A 22,500-nucleotide genomic window follows, 5' to 3' on the forward strand; every position below is an offset into this window, starting at 1 on the left:
GCCAGGACTTTGGACAGCAAGCTGCAAGAAGCAGCGGATAGTGCCGACAAGTACAAGTGAGACAGCAGCGTTTCGTCTTTGTGGGGTTGTGTGTGGGTGTGTGGGTGTCCAGGTGTGGGTGTGGGTGTCTGAGTGTGGGTGTGTGTATGTGTGTGTGTGTATGTGTGTGTGTGTGCGTGTGTATGTGCATGCATGTGTGTGTGTGTGTGTGTGGTGTGTGTGTGTATGTGTGTGTGTGTGTGGTGTGTGTATGTGTGTGTGTGGTGTGTGGGTGTGTGTGTGTGTGTGTGGTGTGTGTGTGTATGTGTGTGGTGTGTGGGTGTGTGTATGTGTGTGTGTGTGTGTGTGGTGTGTGGGTGTGTGTGTTGGTGTGTGTGTATGTGCATGTGTGTGTGTGTGTGCACATGTGTGCATGCATGTGTATGTGTTTATTGTGTGTTTGTGTGCGTTCTTGTATGCTTTCTGACATGACGTGTTACTGTAGAGCACTTTTGAGAGGTCTGAAACTGAATAAAGTGCTATGTAAATGTACATATGCAAAATGTTTTTTCATCTTTGTTCTTATTGTCTCTCTGCTTCTGTTTCTATTTATCGTTTCAGTTTGTCCCTTGTCTGTCTGTCTGTCTGTCTGTCTGTCTGTCTTACTCTGTCATAATCTCATGACATATTTTGTGATCTGCCATTTCATGCAATGTATATTTATTCTAGATATATAAAAGTTTGAGATTATATTACATAAACACACACACACACACACACACACAGTTGAGGGGAATTCTAAAAGAGTAAATTTTTGAGTGGACAGTGCTTGTGCAGAGTTTATATTTTAAATAGATAAATGTCTCTCTCTCTCTCTCTCTTTATATATATATATATATATATATATATATATAGTAAACCTCCTTCGGTCATGGCTGATCATGGATAGAGTATATCCGACCTAATGTCTAACTGGGCTGTCTGCTTGGACCAAGCAGTGTCGCCTGTGACTGTAGAGACCGATGCGAGAGAGACAGTCTCTGACGCAGCGGTCACATGTGTAAGCTGATGCTGGTCTGTTGGCTGCCGTCCCTTTTCTGCGAGCTCGCTTTTCTGCTGCAGCAGCTGACAGTTTGTCCTCACCAATCCGTAGCTGATTCTTGAGAGTGCTTCTGCATCTGTTGCGGTCATCTGCAAGGTCCTCCCAGGACTCAGTGTTGATCTCACAGTTAAACTCATTTTACCCTCCACCTCAACAGAGCTGGGGTATCAATCTGGTCCTGATCAATCAGAGTTTAAAACAACAAGGTAAAGGCCCACGACCCTGGACAAAACTTCTGGACAACATCACTGACGAAGTTTAAAACAACAAGGTAAAGGCCCACGACCCTGGACAAAACTTCTGGACGACATCACTGACGAAGTTTAAAACAACACGGTAAAGGCCCACAACCATTCGGATGAGACGATAAACCGAGGTCCCGTGTGTAACATGCACTTAGCGCATGTAAAAGAACCCACGGCAACAAACGGGTTGTTCCTGGCAAAATTCTGTAGAAAAATCCACTTCGATAGGAAAAACAAATAAAACTGCACGCAGGAAAAAATACCAAAAAAATGGGTGGCGCTGTAGTATAGCGACACGCTCTCCCTGGGGAGAGCAGCCCAAATTTCACACAGAGAAATCTGCTGTGATAAAAAGAAATACAAATACAAACCCTGGACAAAACTTTTGGGACGACATCACTGACGAATGGGATTGCGGCCTTTTGCTCTCCGTGCAGGCAGCAGTACTTGGCGGTGCTGGGCAAGTTCTCCTCCCTCAGCTCTGTGGTTCGGCAGCAGCGACAGTCCCTCCAGGAGTTGCGACAGTCCACCCTCACGCTCCGAGACAGCGCCGCCGAAGAGCTCAGTGCGGCGCACGACCGCGTCAAGGATATGAGCAGCAAAGTTCAAGCGGGTAAAGTAATGGTGATGATGGTGGTGGTGGTGATGGTGACGATGATGATGATAATGACAGGTGATGATGATGATGATGATGATAAAAAAATAACAATAGTAATAACAGTAATGATATTATTAACAATGATGATTACAATGCTAATAATAATAATGATAATAGTAATGATAATGATAATAACAATGATAGTAGTGGTAGTAGTAATAATAATAATAATAATAATAGAAATGGCAAACTATATACAATAAATAATATTGCCAAACATTATCCAGTTATCCAGAGGAAACAGCAAGAGATTTTGATGCGTAGTTACAAAGACCCAAGCTTTTGAATAGTGTAGGTGTGAAAATCAGCTGTGACTGAAAAAAAGGCCTAGCACTCCCATGTGTCATTCTGCACAATAAATGCACTCCCATGTGTCATTCTGCACAATAAATGCACTCCCATGTGTCATTCTGCACAATAAATGCACTGCCATGTGTCATTCTGCACAATAAATGTGCTCCCATGTGTCATTCTGCACAATAAATGCACTGCCATGTGTCATTCTGCACAATAAATGCACTCCCATGTGTCATTCTGCACAATAAATGCACTGCCATGTGTCGTTCTGCACAATAAATGCACTGCCATGTGTCATTCTGCACAATAAATGCACTCCCATGTGTCATTCTGCACAATAAATGCACTGCCATGTGTCATTCTGCACAATAAATGCACTGCCATGTGTCATTCTGCACAATAAATGCACTGCCATGTGTCATTCTGCACAATAAATGCACTGCCATGTGTCATTCTGCACAATAAATGCACTGCCATGTGTCATTCTGCACAATAAATGCACTGCCATGTGTCATTCTGCACAATAAATGTGCTCCCATGTGTCATTCTGCACAATAAATGCACTCCCATGTGTCATTCTGCACAATAAATGTGCTGATTTTATTCAATCTCTGTCGTGTTTTGGGGCTTTAGATAGTAAGTTATTTGTTATTCTTTCAGTTTTCATTGTTTGAGAGTGTTCTGTTCAGTAAGAACAGACAAACAAAAACATAACTGTTTTTCTTTTTCATGTGACATGAATGGAGTGATGGCCTATAGGTAATGCATCCGCCTAGGAAGCGAGAGAATCTGAACGTGCTGGTTCGAATCACGGCTCAGCCGCCGATATTTTCTCCCCCTCCACTAGACCTTGAGTCATGGTCTGGACGCTAGTCATTCGGATGAGACGATAAACCGAGGTCCCGTGTGCTAACATGCACTTAGCACATGTAAAAGAACCCACAGCAACAAAAAGGTTGTCCCTGGCAAAATTCTGTAGAAAAATCCACTTCAATAGGATAAACAAATAAAACTGCATGCAGGAAAAAAAAAAAAAAAAGGGTGGTGCTATAGTATAGTGACGCGCTCTCCCTGGGGAGAGCAGCCCAAATTTTACACAGAGAAATCTGTTGTGATAAAAAGCAATACAAATACAAATATTAATCCTGCTTTTAAGAAATTTCTTCAAAATGCCCCGTGTGTAAAAAGAGGTGTGTGTTTGGCTTTTCCTTTTTTGGGTTCTATTGGGAAAATGACACCTCCACATCGATTTTTCATCAGAGAAATATACACACTGGCAGGCCACAAACACAGCTGTAAGTTTGCTCAGGTACATTATTTATGTTGCCCTAACATTTGAATAAAAAAAAAATTTAGAAATAAAGAAACGGACAACAAAATCTCTCGGGGCCAGGTCACGGGGCATCTGTTGTCAGCAATGTTAGCCTTGCCTGTGCTAGAAAGATTGAGAGGGAGTGGGCAAGGTGTGGGTGTGTGTGTGTGTGTGTGTGAGAGAGAGAGAGCATATATTTGAGTTATTAGATAAAATGTCGTATTCATTTGAAATGGAGAAATCCGATCACAATCCATAACTAAAAAAAACAAAAACAAAACCAAAAACAAAAACAAAACCAAGTTAGTTCAAGGTGGGTATTAGGAATAGTACGTAAAGTTCATTTGAGTAATAAGAAACTCTAGGGAGAGCTGGACAGTACAAGGTCTTCAGTGATAAGAAACTGTAGGGAGAGCTGGACAGTACAAGGTCTTCAGTGATAAGAAACTGTAGGGAGAGCTGGACAGTACAAGGTCTTCAGTGATAAGAAACTCTAGGGAGAGCTGGACAGTACAAGGTCTTCAGAGAAGAAGCCCCCCCCCCCCCCCACCCCCTCCAGCTCTTAACTCCATACACTCTAAACATATACATACAAACCAGGACTTCAGGACTACCATGTAACTGTGTATATCTGTGGCACCGCAGACTTTGAGGCAGTGCAGTCGAGGCTGCAGTGTGTGGAGATGGAGCACCTGGTGTCCTCGCAGTCCAACAGGACGCTGACCGGCAAGGTGCGCCACCTGGAGGAGAAAGCACGCAACCTGCAGCGCTGCGAGCAGGAAATGGTCGCCCTGGAAACGCGGAGCAACAACCTGCAGTCCCGGCTGTCAGGTAGTGGGATTGGATGTGAATGTATCGCTTTGTGTGTGTGTGTGTGTGTGTGTGTGTGTGTCTGTGTGTGTGTGTGTGTGTACATGTGTGTGTGTGTGTCTGTGTGTGTGTGTGTCTGTGTGTCTGTGTGTCTGTGTGTGTGTGTGTGTGTGTTTGTACATGTGTGTGTGTGTGTGTGTGTGTGTGTACATGTGTGTGTGTGTGTGTGTATACATGTGTGTGTGTGTGTGTGTGTGTGTACATGTGTGTGTGTGTGTTTGTACATGTGTGTGTGTGTCTGTCTGTGTGTGTGTGTGTGTCTGTGTGTGTGTGTCTGTGTGTGTGTGTGTGTGTGTATGTGTACATGTGTGTGTGTCTGTGTGCTTACACTGTACCTTGACAGCACAGGAAATGGCTTCTCTAGAGACATGGAACAACAGTCTGTAGTCCAGACGTACAGGTAGTGAGATCAGATAACAATACGTCTTGTTTAGTGTGTGTGTGTGTTTGTACTGTGAATTGCCTTGCTGGCACTGGAAATGGTTGCCCTGGAAACACAACACTAACAGTACTTCTTATTTCATTTGTGTGCTTATACTGTAAACTGCCTCGTTAGCGCAGGAACTGGTCGCCCTTGAAACGCGGAGCAGTAAGAACCTGCAGTGCCGACTTACAGATAGCGAGATCGGATAAGAATATATCACTTGTGTATGTGTGTGTGTGTGTGGGTGGGTGGGTGCGAACGCGCGTGTGTGTACCTTGTTAGTGCAGGAAATCGCCTCTCTGGAAACTGAACTTACATGTATTATGATCACAGTGATGGCCTTGACGTAACGCGTCCACCTAGGAAGCGAGAGAATCTGAGCACGCTGGTTCGAATCACGGCTGAGCTGCCGGTATTTTCTCCCCCTCCACTAGACCTTGAGTTGTGGTCTGGACGCTAGTTATTCGGATGTGACGATAAACTGAGGTCCCGTGTGCAGCATGTACTTAACGCATGTAAAAGAACCCACGGCAACAGAAAGGGTTGTTCCTGGCAAAATTCTGTAGAAAAATCCACTTCAGTGGGAAAAACAAACAAAACTGCACGCAGGAAAAACTATATAAAAAAAAAAGGGTGGTGCTGTAGTGTAGTGATGCGCTCTCCCTGGGGAGAGCAGCCCGAATTTCACACAGAGAAATCTGTTGTGATAAAAAAAAGAAATACAAATACAAGCATAGGTATGTATGTATGTATGTATGTTTGTTGGTAGGTGTGTCTGTATGTATGTATGCATGCATGCTATAATGTAAAATATGAATAATAAAAAAAAAGTTTGAAAAAAAAAAAAAAACCGGAAAAAGAAAGAACAATTCGCAGGTGCTGCCAGGGACTTGAATCAACTGTTGATTCTGATCCGCAGAGGTTGAAGGTCAGCTGACGGACACGGTGGCCAGAGAGAGGCATCTCCAGATGGAAGCAGAGCAGTTCCAGAAACAAATCAGGTTTGGAAAAGCCTCCTGGAATTTTGGAGCTGTTTATTGAGGTGTTAATTTGCCCCAGGCTGGATGATTAGTTAGGTGGGTTGTTGCTTGATCAGTCAGCTAAGTGTTGTTGCTGTATTAGTTTGCTGGTTAGTTCAGTTTGACAGTTCGACAATTGAATAGCTGGCTTGTTGTTTGGTAGTTAGCAGTACAGATCGGTAGATTGTTTGGTAGTTAGCAGTATAGATCGGTAGATTGTTTGGTAGTTAGCAGTATAGATCGGTAGATTGTAGTTAGCAGTACAGATCGGTAGATTGTTTGGTAGTTAGCAGTACAGATCAGTAGATTGTTTGGTAGTTAGCAGTACAGATCAGTAGATTGTTTGGTAGTTAGCAGTACAGATCAGTAGATTGTTTGGTAGTTAGCAATACAGATCAGTAGATTGTTTGGTAGTTAGCAGTACAGATCGGTAGATTGTTTGGTAGTTAGCAGTATAGATCGGTAGATTGTTTGGTAGTTAGCAATACAGATCAGTAGATTGTTTGGTAGTTAGCAGTACAGATCAGTAGATTGTTTGGTAGTTAGCAATACAGATCAGTAGATTGTTTGGTAGTTAGCAATACAGATCGGTAGATTGTTTGGTAGTTAGCAGATCGGTAGATTGTTTGGTAAAAACTGAAGTTCTCCATCAGCCAGCCCCAGGGAAACCCTACGTTGAGCCCAACATCACAGTCAACGGTCAGAGACTCAGTGCGGTGGAGCGGTTCACATACCTTGGCAGCACACTGTCACGAAATGCGACCATCGACGATGAAGTGAACGTCAGGATTGCAAGAGCAAGCGCAACTTTTGGTAGACTCAGTGCAAATGTCTGGAACAGAAGAGGCATTAGTCTTGAGACCAAGCTAAAGGTCTACAGAGCAGTAGTTCTCCCCACACTACTGTACGCCTGCGAAACTTGGACAGTGTACCAACGACATGCCAAGAAGCTGAACCACTTCCACACAACATGCCTCAGGAAGCTACTGAACATCAAGTGGCAAGACAGGACCCCAGACACAGAGGTGCTTGCAAAAGCTACCCTTCCTAGCATCTTCACCATCCTGATGCAGTCCCAGCTTCGCTGGGCTGGACACATGGCGCGCATGCCAGACCATCGGCTGCCGAAAAGGCTCTTCTATGGCGAGCTGCAACAAGGGAAGAGATCACACGGAGGTCAGAAGAAGCGCTTCAGAGATACTCTGAAAGTCTCTCTGAAAGCGTTTGATATCAACCCTGACTCCTGGGAGGAATCTGCAGTGGACCGTGACAGATGGCGCGCTGCTGTGCACAAAGGCGCCAAGTTGTGCGAGGCCAACAGGACTGCTGCAGCTGTTCAGAAGAGGCAGGCCAGAAAGTCACGGGCAAACAAGCTCCCTGACAATGATATGCCTGTCTTTGTCTGCCCCAACTGTCAGCGAACATTTCGTGCGCAGATTGGACTATTCAGTCATCTGTGCACTCACAGATAGATTCATGAGCATCCTTCCCCCCAGCCCACCACCGCCCTCCCCCCATCCCCCATCTGGATGACAACGATGGTCATCATCGATCTCGATGGACACACCACCACCACCAGATTGTTTGGTAGTTAGCAGTACAGATCAGCAGATTGTTTGGTAGTTAGCAATACAGATCAGTAGATTGTTTGGTAGTTAGCAGTACAGATCAGTAGATTGTTTGGTAGTTAGCAGTACAGATCAGTAGATTGTTTGGTAGTTAGCAGTACAGATCAGTAGATTGTTTGGTAGTTAGCAGTACAGATCAGTAGATTGTTTGGTAGTTAGCAGTACAGATCAGTGGATTGTTTGGTAGTTAGCAGTACAGATCGGTAGATTGTTTGGTAGTTAGCAGTACAGATCAGTAGATTGTTTGGTAGTTAGCAGTACAGATCGGTAGATTGTTTGGTAGTTAGCAATACAGATCAGCAGATTGTTTGGTAGTTAGCAGTACAGATCGGTAGATTGTTTGGTAGTTAGCAGTCAGTAGATTGTTTGGTAGTTAGCAGTACAGATCGGTAGATTGTTTGGTAGTTAGCAGTCAGTAGATTGTTTGGTAGTTAGCAGTACAGATCAGTAGATTGTTTGGTAGTTAGCAGTACAGATCAGTAGATTGTTTGGTAGTTAGCAGTCAGTAGATTGTTTGGTAGTTAGCAATACAGATCAGTAGATTGTTTGGTAGTTAGCAGTACAGATCAGTAGATTGTTTGGTAGTTAGCAGTACAGATCGGTAGATTGTTTGGTAGTTAGCAATACAGATCAGTAGATTGTTTGGTAGTTAGCAGTACAGATCAGTAGATTGTTTGGTAGTTAGCAGTACAGATCAGTGGATTGTTTGGTAGTTAGCAGTACAGATCAGTAGATTGTTTGGTAGTTAGCAGTACAGATCAGTAGATTGTTTGGTAGTTAGCAGTACAGATCAGTAGATTGTTTGGTAGTTAGCAGTACAGATCAGTAGATTGTTTGGTAGTTAGCAGTACAGATCAGTAGATTGTTTGGTAGTTAGCAGTCAGTAGATTGTTTGGTAGTTAGCAATACAGATCAGTAGATTGTTTGGTAGTTAGCAATACAGATCAGTAGATTGTTTGGTAGTTAGCAGTACAGATCAGTAGATTGTTTGGTAGTTAGCAGTACAGATCAGTAGATTGTTTGGTAGTTAGCAGTACAGATCAGTAGATTGTTTACTCTTTTGTGTGAATTTATCTTTTTCCGTTTTGGGGGAGTGGGAGAGGGGTTTTTTTTTTCTGTGTGTGTGTGTGTGTGTGTGCGCGCGTGCGTGTGTGTGTGTGTGTGTGTGTGTGTGTGTTGTGCTTTTTCTCCTGATATGACAAGGTATCACAAAGAGATGAAGAAATGTAATAAGGGAAGCTACTCACTTTACATCTTGCAACATTTTGAGAAAAGTTAGCTCAGGTAGATACTAGAGCCTGAATTAATCTGACAGCAACACAGTTACATAGGGAAAACATGAACTTTTTCTATCCCAGGTGTGAGGTACAGGAGTATAGAATGTTTCACTGAGTTTTGAGGCCAGGTTGAAGAGAGGCGAGGAAGTCAAGAATGTCAGAGATTGTCAGGGAGTCTGTTACACATCTTTGGGGCTTGAAAAGAAAAATAGATATACGTCCATAGATGTTAGTTCTGACATGAGGTATCCTGAGAAGTTGAGAATGAACACAGTGTGTATATGTGTGATTACAGAGCCGAAACGGATTAAGTCTTAGTTCTGATGGAGACGGGGGCAGTAGCCGAGTGGTAATAACGTTGGGCTTTCAATCTGAGGGTCCCTGGCTCGAATCTCAGTAACGGCGCCTGGTGGGTAAAGGGTGGAGAATCCGATCTCCCAGGTCAACATATGTGCAGACCTGCTAGTGCCTGAACCCCCTTCGTGTGTATATGCATGCAGAAGATCAAACACACACATTAAAGATCCTGTAATCCATGTCAGCGTTTGGTGGCTTATGGAAACAAGAACATACCCAACATGCACACCCCTGAAAACGGAGTATGGCTGCCTACATGACAGGGTAAAAATTGTCATACAGGTGAAAGCTGACTCATGTACATGCAAGTGAGCATGGGAGTTGCAGCCCACGAACGAAGAAGAAGGAAAAAGGAGTCAAGAGTGTCACAGGTTATCAGGGAGTCTGTTCCACATCTTTGGGGCTTGAAAAGGAAAAAAGATCTACGTTCATAGGTCTTAGTTCTGACACAAGGTATCCTGAGAAGTCAGGTATGAACACAGTTTCACACTGTGTATACATGTTGTCTGTGATCACAGAGCCAAAATGGACTGGGTCCTAGTTGTGACGTGAGGTATCCTGAGAAGTTGAGTGTGAACAGTTTCACAGTGTGTACACATGCTATCTGTGATGGCAGAACCAAAACGGACTAGGTCTTAGTTTTGACATGAGGTGAGGTATCTTGAGCAGTCAGGTATGAACACAGTGTGTACACATGCTACCTGTGATGGCAGAACCAAAACAGAGGAACTGGACCGGGCAGCCAAAGAGAAGCAGCAGCAAGCGCTCAACAGTGATAACGCTCTCCAGGCGTGAGTTGCTTTGGTTTTCTTTCTTTTTCTTTTTTTTATCCCTCTTTTTTTCCGTTTTTTTTTTTTTTTTAATTTTGCTGTGGTAAAGGTCTGTTGTTGGTTGTTGATTTGGTTTTTGTTGTTGTTTGTTGTTGTTGTTTTGGGGGTGGGGTGCTTGGCTAGGCGGGTGTGTCGGGTGGGGGGTGGTGGCTGGGGGGGGGGGGGTTGGCTAGGGGGATGGGGGGGGTGTCAGGTGGTTTTTGATTTGGTTTTTGTTGTTGTTTTTGGGGTGGAGGTGGGGTTGGCTGTGGGGGGTGTCCAGGGGGTGGGGGAGGGGGGGTGTCTGGGCAGGGTGTCGGGTGGTTGTTGATTTGGTTTTTGTTGGGGTTTTTTTTTTTTAGGGGAGAGTGAGAGGTGAGATGATGGAGTGCAGGGATGTTGATGCCTTTCACCCCCTCCCCCCCCCCCCCCCCCCAACCCCCCCCCATCTCCACCATACACACTACACAAAGGCACGTAGTCGTGTCGGCCATCCACAGGGACCTACTAATGTTTGGTCGCTATGAGGCCACATACCAGAGGAGACCCTGCACTGCTGTTCGGTTACATCGGCGGTGTTGAGCGAGGCCTGCTCTGATTGTAGTTCTGTAGGGCACCACGTAGTATGCCCCCTGCTGATGACGGCGTTTGGTCGGTGGCGGAGACCTGCTGAGTGATGACGGCGTTTGGTCGGTGGCGGAGACCTGCTGAGTGATGACGGCGTTTGGTCGGTGGCGGAGACCTCCTGAGTGATGACGGCGTTTGGTCGGTGGCGGAGACCTGCTGAGTGATGACGGCGTTTGGTCGGTGCCGGAGACCTGCTGAGTGATGACGGCGTTTGGTCGGTGCCGGAGACCTGCTGAGTGATGACGGCGTTTGGTCGGTGGCGGAGACCTGCTGAGTGATGACGGCGTTTGGTCGGTGCCGGAGACCTGCTGAGTGATGACGGCGTTTGGTCGGTGGCGGAGACCTGCTGAGTGATGACGGCGTTTGGTCGGTGGTGGAGACCTGCTGAGTGATGACGGCGTTTGGTCGGTGGTGGAGATCTGCTGAGTGATGACGGCGTTTGGTCGGTGGTGGAGATCTGCTGAGTGATGACGGCGTTTGGTCGGTGGTGGAGATCTGCTGAGTGATGACGGCGTTTGGTCGGTGGCGGAGACCTGCTGAGTGATGACGGCGTTTGGTCGGTGCCGGAGACCTGCTGAGTGATGACGGCGTTTGGTCGGTGGCGGAGACCTGCTGAGTGATGACGATGACAGGAGACAGCCAGCTGGGGCACAAGGATGGAGAAATCATCCTCTTCATCGTCATCACCATCATCATCATCATCGTCATCATCATCATCGTCATCATCATCGTCGTCTTCATCACCATCATCATCATCATCATCTTCTTTATCATCATCATCATCATCACCACTATCTTCATCATCACCATCATCGTTATAACATTCATCACCACTATCGTCTTCATCATCATCGCCATCATCACCATCATCATCATCACCACTATTTTCATCATCACCATCATCGTCATCACCACTATCTTCTTCTTCATCATCATCATCATCATCATCACCATCATCATCATCATCATCATCGTCACCATCATCATCATCACCACAACCAGCATCATCTTCATCATCATCTTCACCATCATCATCATCATCACCACTATTTTCATCATCACCATCATCGTCATCACCACTATCAGCATCATCTTCATCATCATCATCACCATCATTGTCATCAACACTATCTTCATCATCATCGTCGTCACCACTATCTTCATCTTCATCAACACTATCATCGTCATCACCACTATCCTCATCGTCATTATCATCATCATCATCGTTGTCATCACCACTATCATCATCATCATCATCATGATCGTCATCACCGCTGTCTTCTTCATCATCATCATCATTGTCACCATCATTGTCATCCTTGTGGTTGTCATCATCCTTATCACCATTATCTTCACCACCATCATCGTCAATGTCATCATCATCACCACCATCCCCCTCCACCTCATCGTCATTGTTGTCGTCATCATCACCACCGTCATCATCATTGAAAAAAATGTACGATAGTCAGTCGTGTCCGACTATGACCATCAGAACAGCAGAGGAGGCAACTGCTGTCCCGACTATCTGGGCTAGAATTTGATTATGGTGGAGAGTGTCTTGCCCAAGTTACATCCCCACTCTCTCGGCCAAGAGGGTTTTTAGGACAGTCGGCGCTGGGATGGTTCCCAAAGGCCAACTAGCCCACAAGGCTGCAGCACTAAGAGCCAGTGCTATTTTGCCTCCTAGTTTGAGAGTCATAGTCCTTCTTAAAAGTCTAAGCTGTGAATGATTTCACATTGCAATGGAGAAAATGTTGATACAGACCTCACTTTGTTGATGGCCCATTTTATTTTCATTTTTTATTTTTTATTTTATATATATATATATATATATATATATATATTTCTGTTGTTGTTGTTATTTTTACTTTATTTATTTTATTATATTTTATTAATTTTTATTGGGGTTTTTTGTGTTTTTTTAATTAAGTAATTTATTTTTTTATTTTTTTATTTTTTTAATTTATTTTTTTTCCCTCAAGGCCTGACTAAGCGCGTTGGGTTATGCTGCTGGTCAGGCATCTGCTTGGCAGATGTGGTGTAGCGTATATGGATTTGACCGGACGCAGTGATGCCTCCTTGAGCTACTGATACTGATACTGTTGGCCCAACTGTAAACTTGCGTCCGTCTGTAAAGTGAGCTGAGTGTTGGGCCTTCATCATCATCATCATCACCGCCGCTGTCATTGCCACCAGCACCACCACCACTAAGTGGAGCGATGGCCTAGAGGTAACGCGTCCGCCTAGGAAGCGAGAGAGAATCTGAGCGCGCTGGTTCTAATCACGGCTCAGCCGCCGATATTTTCTCCCCCTCCACTAGACCTTGAGTGGTGGTCTGGACGCTAGTCAATCGGATGAGACGATAAACCGAGATCCCGTGTGCAGCATGCACTTAGCGCACGTAAAAGAACCCACGGCAACAAAAGGGTTGTTCCTGGCAAAATTCTGTAGAAAAATCCACTTCGATAGGAAAAACAAATAAAACTGCACGCAGGAAAAAATACCAAAAAAATGGGTTGGCGCTGTAGTGTAGCGACGCGCTCTCCCTGGGGAGAGCAGCCCGAATTTCACACAGAGAAATCTGTTGTGATAAAAAGAAATACAAATACAAATACAAATACCACAAGCTGTAGCGTGATGTGCAGACTGGACCGACAGCTGCGGCAGAAGGAGGGGGACCTGGCGACGGTGCAGAAACAGCTGAAGAACCTGGAGAACCAGCACCGGGAGGCGCAGAGACGACAGGCCGACATCGCCCAGCAACGCGTCCTCTCCGAGAGTAAGGCCGCTGTCCTCATGTTTGTTATGTTTTGTATTGTATTGTATTGTACTGTATTGTACTGTACTGTACTGTACTGTATTGTACTGTATTGTATTGTACTGTATTGTATTGTACTGTATTGTACTGTATTGTATTGTACTGTATTGTATTGTACTGTATTGTATTGTATTGTACTGTATTGTATTGTATTGTACTGTATTGTATTGTATTGTACTGTATTGTACTGTATTGTATTGTACTGTATTGTATTGTATTGTACTGTATTGTACTGTATTGTACTGTATTGTATTGTATTGTACTGTATTGTACTGTATTGTATTGTATTGTATTGTATTGTACTGTATTGTATTGTATTGTACTGTATTGTATTGTATTGTATTGTACTGTATTGTACTGTATTGTATTGTATTGTACTGTATTGTACTGTATTGTATTGTACTGTATTGTATTGTATTGTACTGTATTGTACTGTATTGTACTGTATTGTACTGTATTGTATTGTACTGTATTGTATTGTATTGTACTGTATTGTATTGTACTGTATTGTATTGTATTGTACTGTATTGTATTGTACTGTATTGTATTGTACTGTATTGTATTGTACTGTATTGTATTGTATTGTACTGTATTGTATTGTATTGTACTGTATTGTATTGTACTGTATTGTATTGTACTGTATTGTACTGTATTGTATTGTACTGTATTGTATTGTATTGTACTGTATTGTATTGTATTGTACTGTATTGTACAGTATTGTACTGTATTGTATTGTACTGTATTGTATTGTATTGTACTGTATTGTACTGTATTGTATTGTATTGTACTGTATTGTATTGTACTGTATTGTATTGTACTGTATTGTGTTGTATTGTATTGTATTGTACTGTACTGTATTGTATTGTATTGTACTGTATTGTACTGTATTGTACTGTATTGTATTGTATTGTATTGTATTGTACTGTATTGTACTGTACTGTACTGTATTGTATTGTACTGTATTGTATTGTACTGTATTGTATTGTACTGTATTGTATTGTATTGTACTGTATTGTATTGTATTGTACTGTATTGTATTGTATTGTACTGTATTGTACTGTATTGTATTGTACTGTATTGTATTGTACTGTATTGTATTGTATTGTACTGTACTGTATTGTATTGTACTGTATTGTATTGTATTGTATTGTACTGTATTGTATTGTACTGTATTGTATTGTACTGTACTGTATTGTATTGTACTGTATTGTACTGTATTGTATTGTACTGTATTGTATTGTATTGTACTGTATTGTACTGTATTGTACTGTATTGTATTGTATTGTACTGTATTGTACTGTATTGTATTGTATTGTACTGTATTGTATTGTACTGTATTGTACTGTATTGTATTGTACTGTATTGTACTGTATTGTATTGTACTGTATTGTATTGTATTGTATTGTATTGTACTGTATTGTACTGTACTGTATTGTATTGTACTGTATTGTATTGTATTGTACTGTATTGTATTGTACTGTATTGTATTGTATTGTACTGTATTGTACTGTATTGTACTGTATTGTATTGTACTGTATTGTATTGTACTGTATTGTATTGTATTGTACTGTATTGTATTGTACTGTACTGTATTGTACTGTATTGTATTGTATTGTACTGTATTGTACTGTACTGTATTGTACTGTATTGTATTGTATTGTACTGTATTGTATTGTATTGTACTGTATTGTATTGTACTGTATTGTATTGTATTGTATTGTACTGTATTGTATTGTATTGTATTGTACTGTACTGTATTGTATTGTATTGTACTGTATTGTATTGTATTGTACTGTATTGTATTGTACTGTACTGTACTGTATTGTATTGTACTGTATTGTATTGTATTGTACTGTATTGTATTGTATTGTACTGTATTGTATTGTACTGTATTGTATTGTATTGTACTGTATTGTACTGTATTGTACTGTATTGTATTGTATTGTACTGTATTGTATTGTACTGTATTGTATTGTATTGTACTGTATTGTATTGTACTGTATTGTATTGTACTGTATTGTATTGTATTGTACTGTATTGTATTGTACTGTATTGTATTGTACTGTATTGTATTGTATTGTACTGTATTGTATTGTACTGTATTGTATTGTATTGTACTGTATTGTATTGTACTGTATTGTATTGTATTGTACTGTATTGTATTGTACTGTATTGTATTGTACTGTATTGTACTGTATTGTATTGTATTGTACTGTATTGTATTGTACTGTATTGTATTGTACTGTATTGTATTGTACTGTATTGTATTGTATTGTATTGTATTGTACTGTATTGTATTGTATTGTACTGTACTGTATTGTATTGTACTGTATTGTATTGTATTGTATTGTACTGTATTGTATTGTATTGTACTGTATTGTACTGTATTGTACTGTATTGTATTGTACTGTATTGTACTGTATTGTATTGTACTGTATTGTACTGTATTGTATTGCATTATTCTTTTTGTCACAGCAGGTTTCTCTGTGTGAAATTCGGGCTGCTCTACGCTGACAGCGCCACCTATTTTTATTGTATTTTTTTCTTGTCAGCAGTTTTGTTTTCCTATTGAAGTGGACTTCTCACAGAATTTTGCCAGGGACAACCCTTTTGTTGCCATGGGTTCTTTTACGTGCACTAAGCGCATGCTGCACATGGGACCTTGGCTTATCGTCTCATCCGAATGACAATAGCGTCCAGACCACCACTCAAGGTCTAGTGGACAGGGAGAAAATACTGGCGACTGCCGGTGTGATTTGAACCAGTGTGGTCAGATTCTCTCGCTTCCTAGGCGGACACGCTACCTCTAGGCTAACACTCCACATGCTTCATAGTGATAACGATGTCGACGATGGCAATCATCGATGATGATAACGTCAGTGATAGCGAATCATTTTAACGCTGCATGGAAAATTTGCGAATAGCAACTCAGTGCGTTTTACACGCTCCGCTTAACACAATTGATGCACAAACAGCACACGTTGATGAACAGCCATGAAATTTATCCATGTACTGTTATGCTTTTGTATTGCATGTTTGTTATATTTTCCTTTTATTGTGGCAGGATGAAAACGAACCAAAAGTGATCATTCTTTTGTCTTCCCCCTCAATAAACAAAATGATGAATAGTTTGTTGTTTGTTTGTTCTGTTGTTGTTGTTTTTTTCTCAAGGCCTAAGTGCGTTGGGTTACACTGCTGGTCAGGCATCTGCTTGGCAGATGTGGTGTAGCGTATATGGATTTGTCCGAATGCAGTGGCGCCATCTTGAGCTACTGAAACTGAAACTGTCTTAGATGAAGCCAAGAACCTGAAGGACTCCCTGGAACGGGCACGAGGGGACGTTGAAGCTCTGAAAAACGAAAGGTAAATGACGTGTGCGGTGGCCGAATGGTTATCACTATTTTTATCATCATCATCATTATTATCATAATTATTATTAGAAATACGAAAAAAAACCTTAGCCGTATGAAGAGCACAGGATCAGGAGTCAAGATGACTGCCGGAAAAAGAGGAAGCTAGTCAGGGATACAGAGGGGAGGTAACCTACTTCCGGGAGGTTATCAGCCCTGGAGGTTATCGGCTGTAGCTGCTTTGGTTTTCTCCGCATAGGTGGGTAGTAGTTTGCACAGGACGGGAATCGGACTCCCTGCCGGAGTCTGCACTAGTGGGTCACGGTAAGTATGTTAGATAAACATAATGATAATGATAATAATAATGGTACTTATATAGCGCTGAATCTTGTGCATAGACAAATCTAAGCGCTTTCGCACCTGTCATTCTCACGCACGCATAACTCTAAAACCGGAGAAACTAAAGACAAGGAAGAGGCAGGGAAGGCATAATTTTAGGAAAAAAATTTCCTGTTACTGCTGTTGTTAGTTGTAGTAGTAGTAGTATCATTATTATTATCATTACAATTTTTACCACCATTATTATCGTATTCATTATTATTATTATTATCACTATTATTATTATTATTATCAATGCTTGAATAGTGCATGCCCTTAGTCAGAGACCGAGCTCCAAGCGCTTTATGAACACAGAGTCATTTGCACAACAGGCTGCCTTCCTGTCTGGGTACAGCAGACCGACAGCTGCTATTAGGCGCTCATCATTAGTTTCCTGCGTCAGTCAGTCCGGCTTTCAATCATGTGCACGCATACACGTGCGTATTTGAGAGGAGTCTTTCTCCAGAACTTTGTGTCAGGGACCAGCCTTTTGTTGTCTTGTCATGGACTGCCCTTTAGTTGCATCGTTTCATAGTCTCATCCAAATGACTAGCGTCCAGACCACCACTCAAGGTGTTGCGGAAGTGGGAGGGGGGTGGTGGGGGGTGGGGGAGAATACTATGCAATGCAACACAATGCAACACAATGCAACACAGTGCAACGCGAACAGAAACATGATGCAAACACAAACAGACAACACAACACAACATAACACAACACTGAACTGCACTGCACCACCCCACACCACACTGCACCACACCACAACACACCACACAACACCACATCACCCCACACCACACTACAAACACCATACCACACCACACACCACACCACCCCACACCACACTACAACCACCACACCACCCAACACCACACACCAAACCACCCCACACCACAACACCCCACCCCACACCACACCACAACACCCCACCCCACACCACACCACCCCACCCCATAACACACCACCCCACCCCACACCACACTACAACCACCACACACACCACCCCACCCCACCCCACACCACAACATACCACCCCACAACACACCACCCCACCCCATAACACACCACCCCACCCCACACCACACCACACAACAACCATCACACCACCCCACACCACACCACCCCACACCACCACACCACACCACCACACCACACCACACCACACCACACCACACCCCCACCCCACCCCACCCCACCCCACCCCACACCACACCACACCACACCACACCACACCACCACACCACACCACCACACCACACCACACCACACCACACCACACCCCCACCCCACCCCACACCACACCACACCACACCACACCACACCACACCACCACACCACACCACCACACCACACCACACCACACCACCACACCACACCACACCACCACACCACACCACACCACACCACACCACACCCCACAGCACACCACACCACACCACACCACACCACACCACCACACCACACCACACCCCCACCCCACCCCACAGCACACCACACCACACCACACCACACCACACCCCCACACCCACCAGTGCTGTGTTTCAGGGAAACAATGATAGCAGTGCTGTGTTTCAGGGAAACAATGATAGCAGTGCTGTGTTTCAGGGAAACAATGATAGCAGTGCTGTGTGTTTCAGGGAAACAATGATGGCAGTGCTGTGTGTTTCAGGGAAACAATGATAGCAGTGCTGTGTTTCAGGGAAACAATGATAGCAGTGCTGTGTGTTTCAGAGAAACAATGATAGCAGCGCTGTGTTTCAGGGAAACAATTATAGCAGTGCTCTGTGTTTCAGGGAAACAATGATAGCAGCGCTGTGTTTCAGGGAAACAATGATAGCAGTGCTCTGTGTTTCAGGGAAACAATGATAGCAGCGCTGTGTTTCAGGGAAACAATGATAGCAGTGCTGTGTTTCAGGGAAACAATGATAGCACTGCTGTGTTTCAGGGAAACAATGATAGCAGTGCTCTGTGTTTCAGGGAAACAATGATAGCAGTGTTGTGTTTCAGGGAAACAATGATAGCAGTGCTATGTTTCAGGGAAACAATGATAGCAGTGCTATATTTCAGGGAAACAGTGATAGCAGTGCTGTGTTTCAGGGAAACAGTGATAGCAGTGCTGTGTGTTTCAGGGAAACAATGATAGCAGTGCTGTGTGTTTCAGGGAAACAATGATAGCAGTGCTGTGTGTTTCAGGGAAACAATGATAGCAGTGCTGTGTGTTTCAGGGAAACAATGATAGCAGTGCTATGTTTCAGGGAAACAGTGATAGCAGTGTTGTGTTTCAGGGAAACAATGATAGCAGTGCTGTGTGTTTCAGGGAAACAATGATAGCAGTGCTATGTTTCAGGGAAACAGTGATAGCAGTGTTGTGTTTCAGGGAAACAATGATAGCAGTGCTATGTTTCAGGGAAACAATGATAGCAGTGCTGTGTTTCAGGGAAACAATGATAGCAGTGCTATGTTTCAGGGAAACAATGACAGCAGTGCTGTGTGTTTCAGGGAAACAATGATAGCAGTGCTATGTTTCAGGGAAACAATGACAGCAGTGCTGTGTGTTTCAGGGAAACAGTGATAGCAGTGCTGTGTTTCAGGGAAACATTGATAGCAGTGCTGTGTGTTTCAGGGAAACAATGATAGCAGTGCTCTGTGTTTCAGGGAAACAATGATAGCAGTGCTGTGTTTCAGGGAAACAATGATAGCAGTGCTGTGTGTTTCAGGGAAACAATGATAGCAGTGCTGTGTTTCAGGGAAACAATGATAGCAGTGCTGTGTGTTTCAGGGAAACAATGATAGCAGTGCTGTGTTTCAGGGAAACAATGATAGCAGTGCTGTGTTTCAGGGAAACAATGATAGCAGTGCTATGTTTCAGGGAAACAATGATAGCAGTGCTGTGTTTCAGGGAAACAATGATAGCACTGCTGTGTTTCAGGGAAACAGTGATAGCAGTGCTGTGTTTCAGGGAAACAATGATAGCAGTGCTGTGTTTCAGGGAAACAATGATAGCAGTGCTGTGTGTTTCAGGGAAACAATGATAGCAGTGCTGTGTGTTACAGGGAAACAGTGATAGCAGTGCTATGTTTCAGGGAAACATTGATAGCAGTGCTGTGTGTTTCAGGGAAACAATGATAGCAGTGCTGTGTTTCAGGGAAACAATGATAGCAGTGCTGTGTGTTTCAGGGAAACAATGATAGCAGCGCTGTGTTTCAGGGAAACAGTGATGGCAGTGCTGTGTTTCAGGGAAACAGTGATGGCAGTGTTGTGTTTCAGGGAAACAATGATAGCAGTGCTGTGTGTTTCAGGGAAACAATGATAGCAGTGCTGTGTTTCAGGGAAACAATGATAGCAGTGCTGTGTGTTTCAGGGAAACAATGATAGCAGTGCTGTGTTTCAGGGAAACAATGATAGCAGTGCTGTGTTTCAGGGAAACAATGATAGCAGTGCTGTGTTTCAGGGAAACAATGACAGCAGTGCTATGTTTCAGGGAAACAATGATAGCAGTGCTGTGTTTCAGGGAAACAATGATAGCAGTGCTGTGTTTCAGGGGAACAATGATAGCAGTGCTGTGTGTTTCAGGGAAACAATGATAGCAGCCCACCAGTCACGAATCGAGGAGCTGAGGGAGAGCTTCAAGAGAAAGATGGCCGAGAGTGAGAGATGGCCTGAAAAGGTAAAGCTGGCATTTGGTGGGTTGGTGAGGTGGGTTGGGGGGAGCGGGGTGCGGAGGGGGAGTGGGGGGGGGGGGCGACAGGTCAAATCTCCTGACGTGCCAGTGCATGCGCATGCATCATTGTTTCTTTAGTGTAAAGTCTTTTCACTGTTTAGTGATATTTTATGAAGGAAAGAAAAAAAAATGTTTGTATGATTCTCATGGCTACTGGCATGTGTGCGCACACGCACACTCACACACACACACACACACACACACACACACACACACACACACAGAGAGAGAGAGAGTACACAAACAACACTTATATGATTACACTGACACACAAACACTTACTTATACATGCTGCTCTACACTTGAAAGCATGTTTGCATGCTTGCACACATGCACACTCTCTCTCTCTCTCTCTCACACATACACACACACACGCGCACACACAAACACACACACACACAAACACACACAGACACACACACACACACACACACACACACACACACACACACACATACACACACACAGAGAGAGAGAGAGAGAGAGAAATAAACTTGAAAACAATGAGCTGTTTAAAAGAAAGTTTCCTAACTCAAAATAAAAAGTTGAACGTGCTTGCATATTTGATGGCATGAAACCATGGAAACATACAGTGATGACATGAAACCATGGAAACATACAGTGATGGCATGAAACCATGGAAACATACAGTGATGGCATGAAACCATGGAAACATACAGTGATGGCATGAAACCATGGAAACATACAGCGATGGCATGAAACCATGGAAACATACAGCGATGGCATGAAACCATGGAAACATACAGCGATGGCATGAAACCATGGAAACATACAGGCAATTTCAACTTTGGGTCCTGAGTGTGGAAACTTTCTTCTGCATGTATCTCAGAATGAGGAGTTTTTTTCAGTTTCAGTTTCCTCAACAAGGTGCCACTGAGTTGGGACAAATCCATACACGCTACACCACATCTGCTAGACTGATGCCTGACCAGCAGCATAACCCAGCGCATTCAGCCCTCAAGTGCATGCACATATATTTGTATTTTGTATTTGTATTTCTTTTTATCACAACAGATTTCTCTGTGTGAAATTCGGGCTGCTCTCCCCAGGGAGAGTGCGTCGCTACACTACAGCGCCACCCTTTTTTTTGTATTTTTTCCTGCATGTAGTTTTATTTGTTTTTTCCTATCGAAGTGGATTTTTCTACAGAATTTTGCCAGAAACAACCCTTTTGTTGCTGTGGGTTCTTTTACGTGCGCTAAATGCATGCTGCGCTTGGGACCTTGGTTTATTGTCTCATCCGAATGACTAGCGTCCAGACCACCACTCAAGGTCTAGTGGAGGGGGAGAAAATATCGGCGGCTGAACCATGATTCGAACCAGCGCACTCAGATTCTCTCGCTTCCAAGGCGGACGCGTTACCTCTTGGCCATCACTCCACTTATACATATATATATATATATATATTAAAGTACCTATCACAGTGGATTTTTTTCCACAGAATTTCGCCAGAGGACAGCACTGTTGCCGTGGGTTCTTTTTCAGTGCGCCAAGCGCATGCTGCATGTGGTACCTCACTTTATCATCTGATCCCAATGACAGGATGCTCAGTTTGGTTTTCCAGTCAAGCTTGGTACAAAGGCGACAGCTGGAATTGAACCCAGACCC

General features: G+C 43.3%; 1 protein-coding gene across 2 annotated transcripts in view; it reads left to right on the forward strand.

Annotated features, from left to right (window-relative positions):
• Positions 1 to 22,500, forward strand: part of LOC143301839 (uncharacterized) — a 57,316-nt gene that overhangs the window by 9,867 nt on the left and 24,949 nt on the right. For both annotated transcript variants that reach the window (XR_013057850.1, XM_076616256.1), the window contains exons 4-11: positions 1 to 56; positions 1,764 to 1,939; positions 4,239 to 4,424; positions 5,807 to 5,888; positions 9,882 to 9,959; positions 13,250 to 13,383; positions 16,716 to 16,785; positions 20,724 to 20,817. The exon at positions 1 to 56 is cut by the window's left edge and continues 43 nt beyond it. Coding sequence is in view for 1 of the 2 variants with exons in the window: in XM_076616256.1 (XP_076472371.1) it covers positions 1 to 56; positions 1,764 to 1,939; positions 4,239 to 4,424; positions 5,807 to 5,888; positions 9,882 to 9,959; positions 13,250 to 13,383; positions 16,716 to 16,785; positions 20,724 to 20,817 (876 nt within the window). In the remaining variant the exon portion in view is untranslated. The remainder of the gene's footprint in view (positions 57 to 1,763; positions 1,940 to 4,238; positions 4,425 to 5,806; positions 5,889 to 9,881; positions 9,960 to 13,249; positions 13,384 to 16,715; positions 16,786 to 20,723; positions 20,818 to 22,500) is intronic.

The sequence above is a fragment of the Babylonia areolata genome, chromosome 28 (assembly GCF_041734735.1).
Source record: "Babylonia areolata isolate BAREFJ2019XMU chromosome 28, ASM4173473v1, whole genome shotgun sequence".
NCBI lineage: Eukaryota > Metazoa > Mollusca > Gastropoda > Neogastropoda > Buccinidae > Babylonia > Babylonia areolata.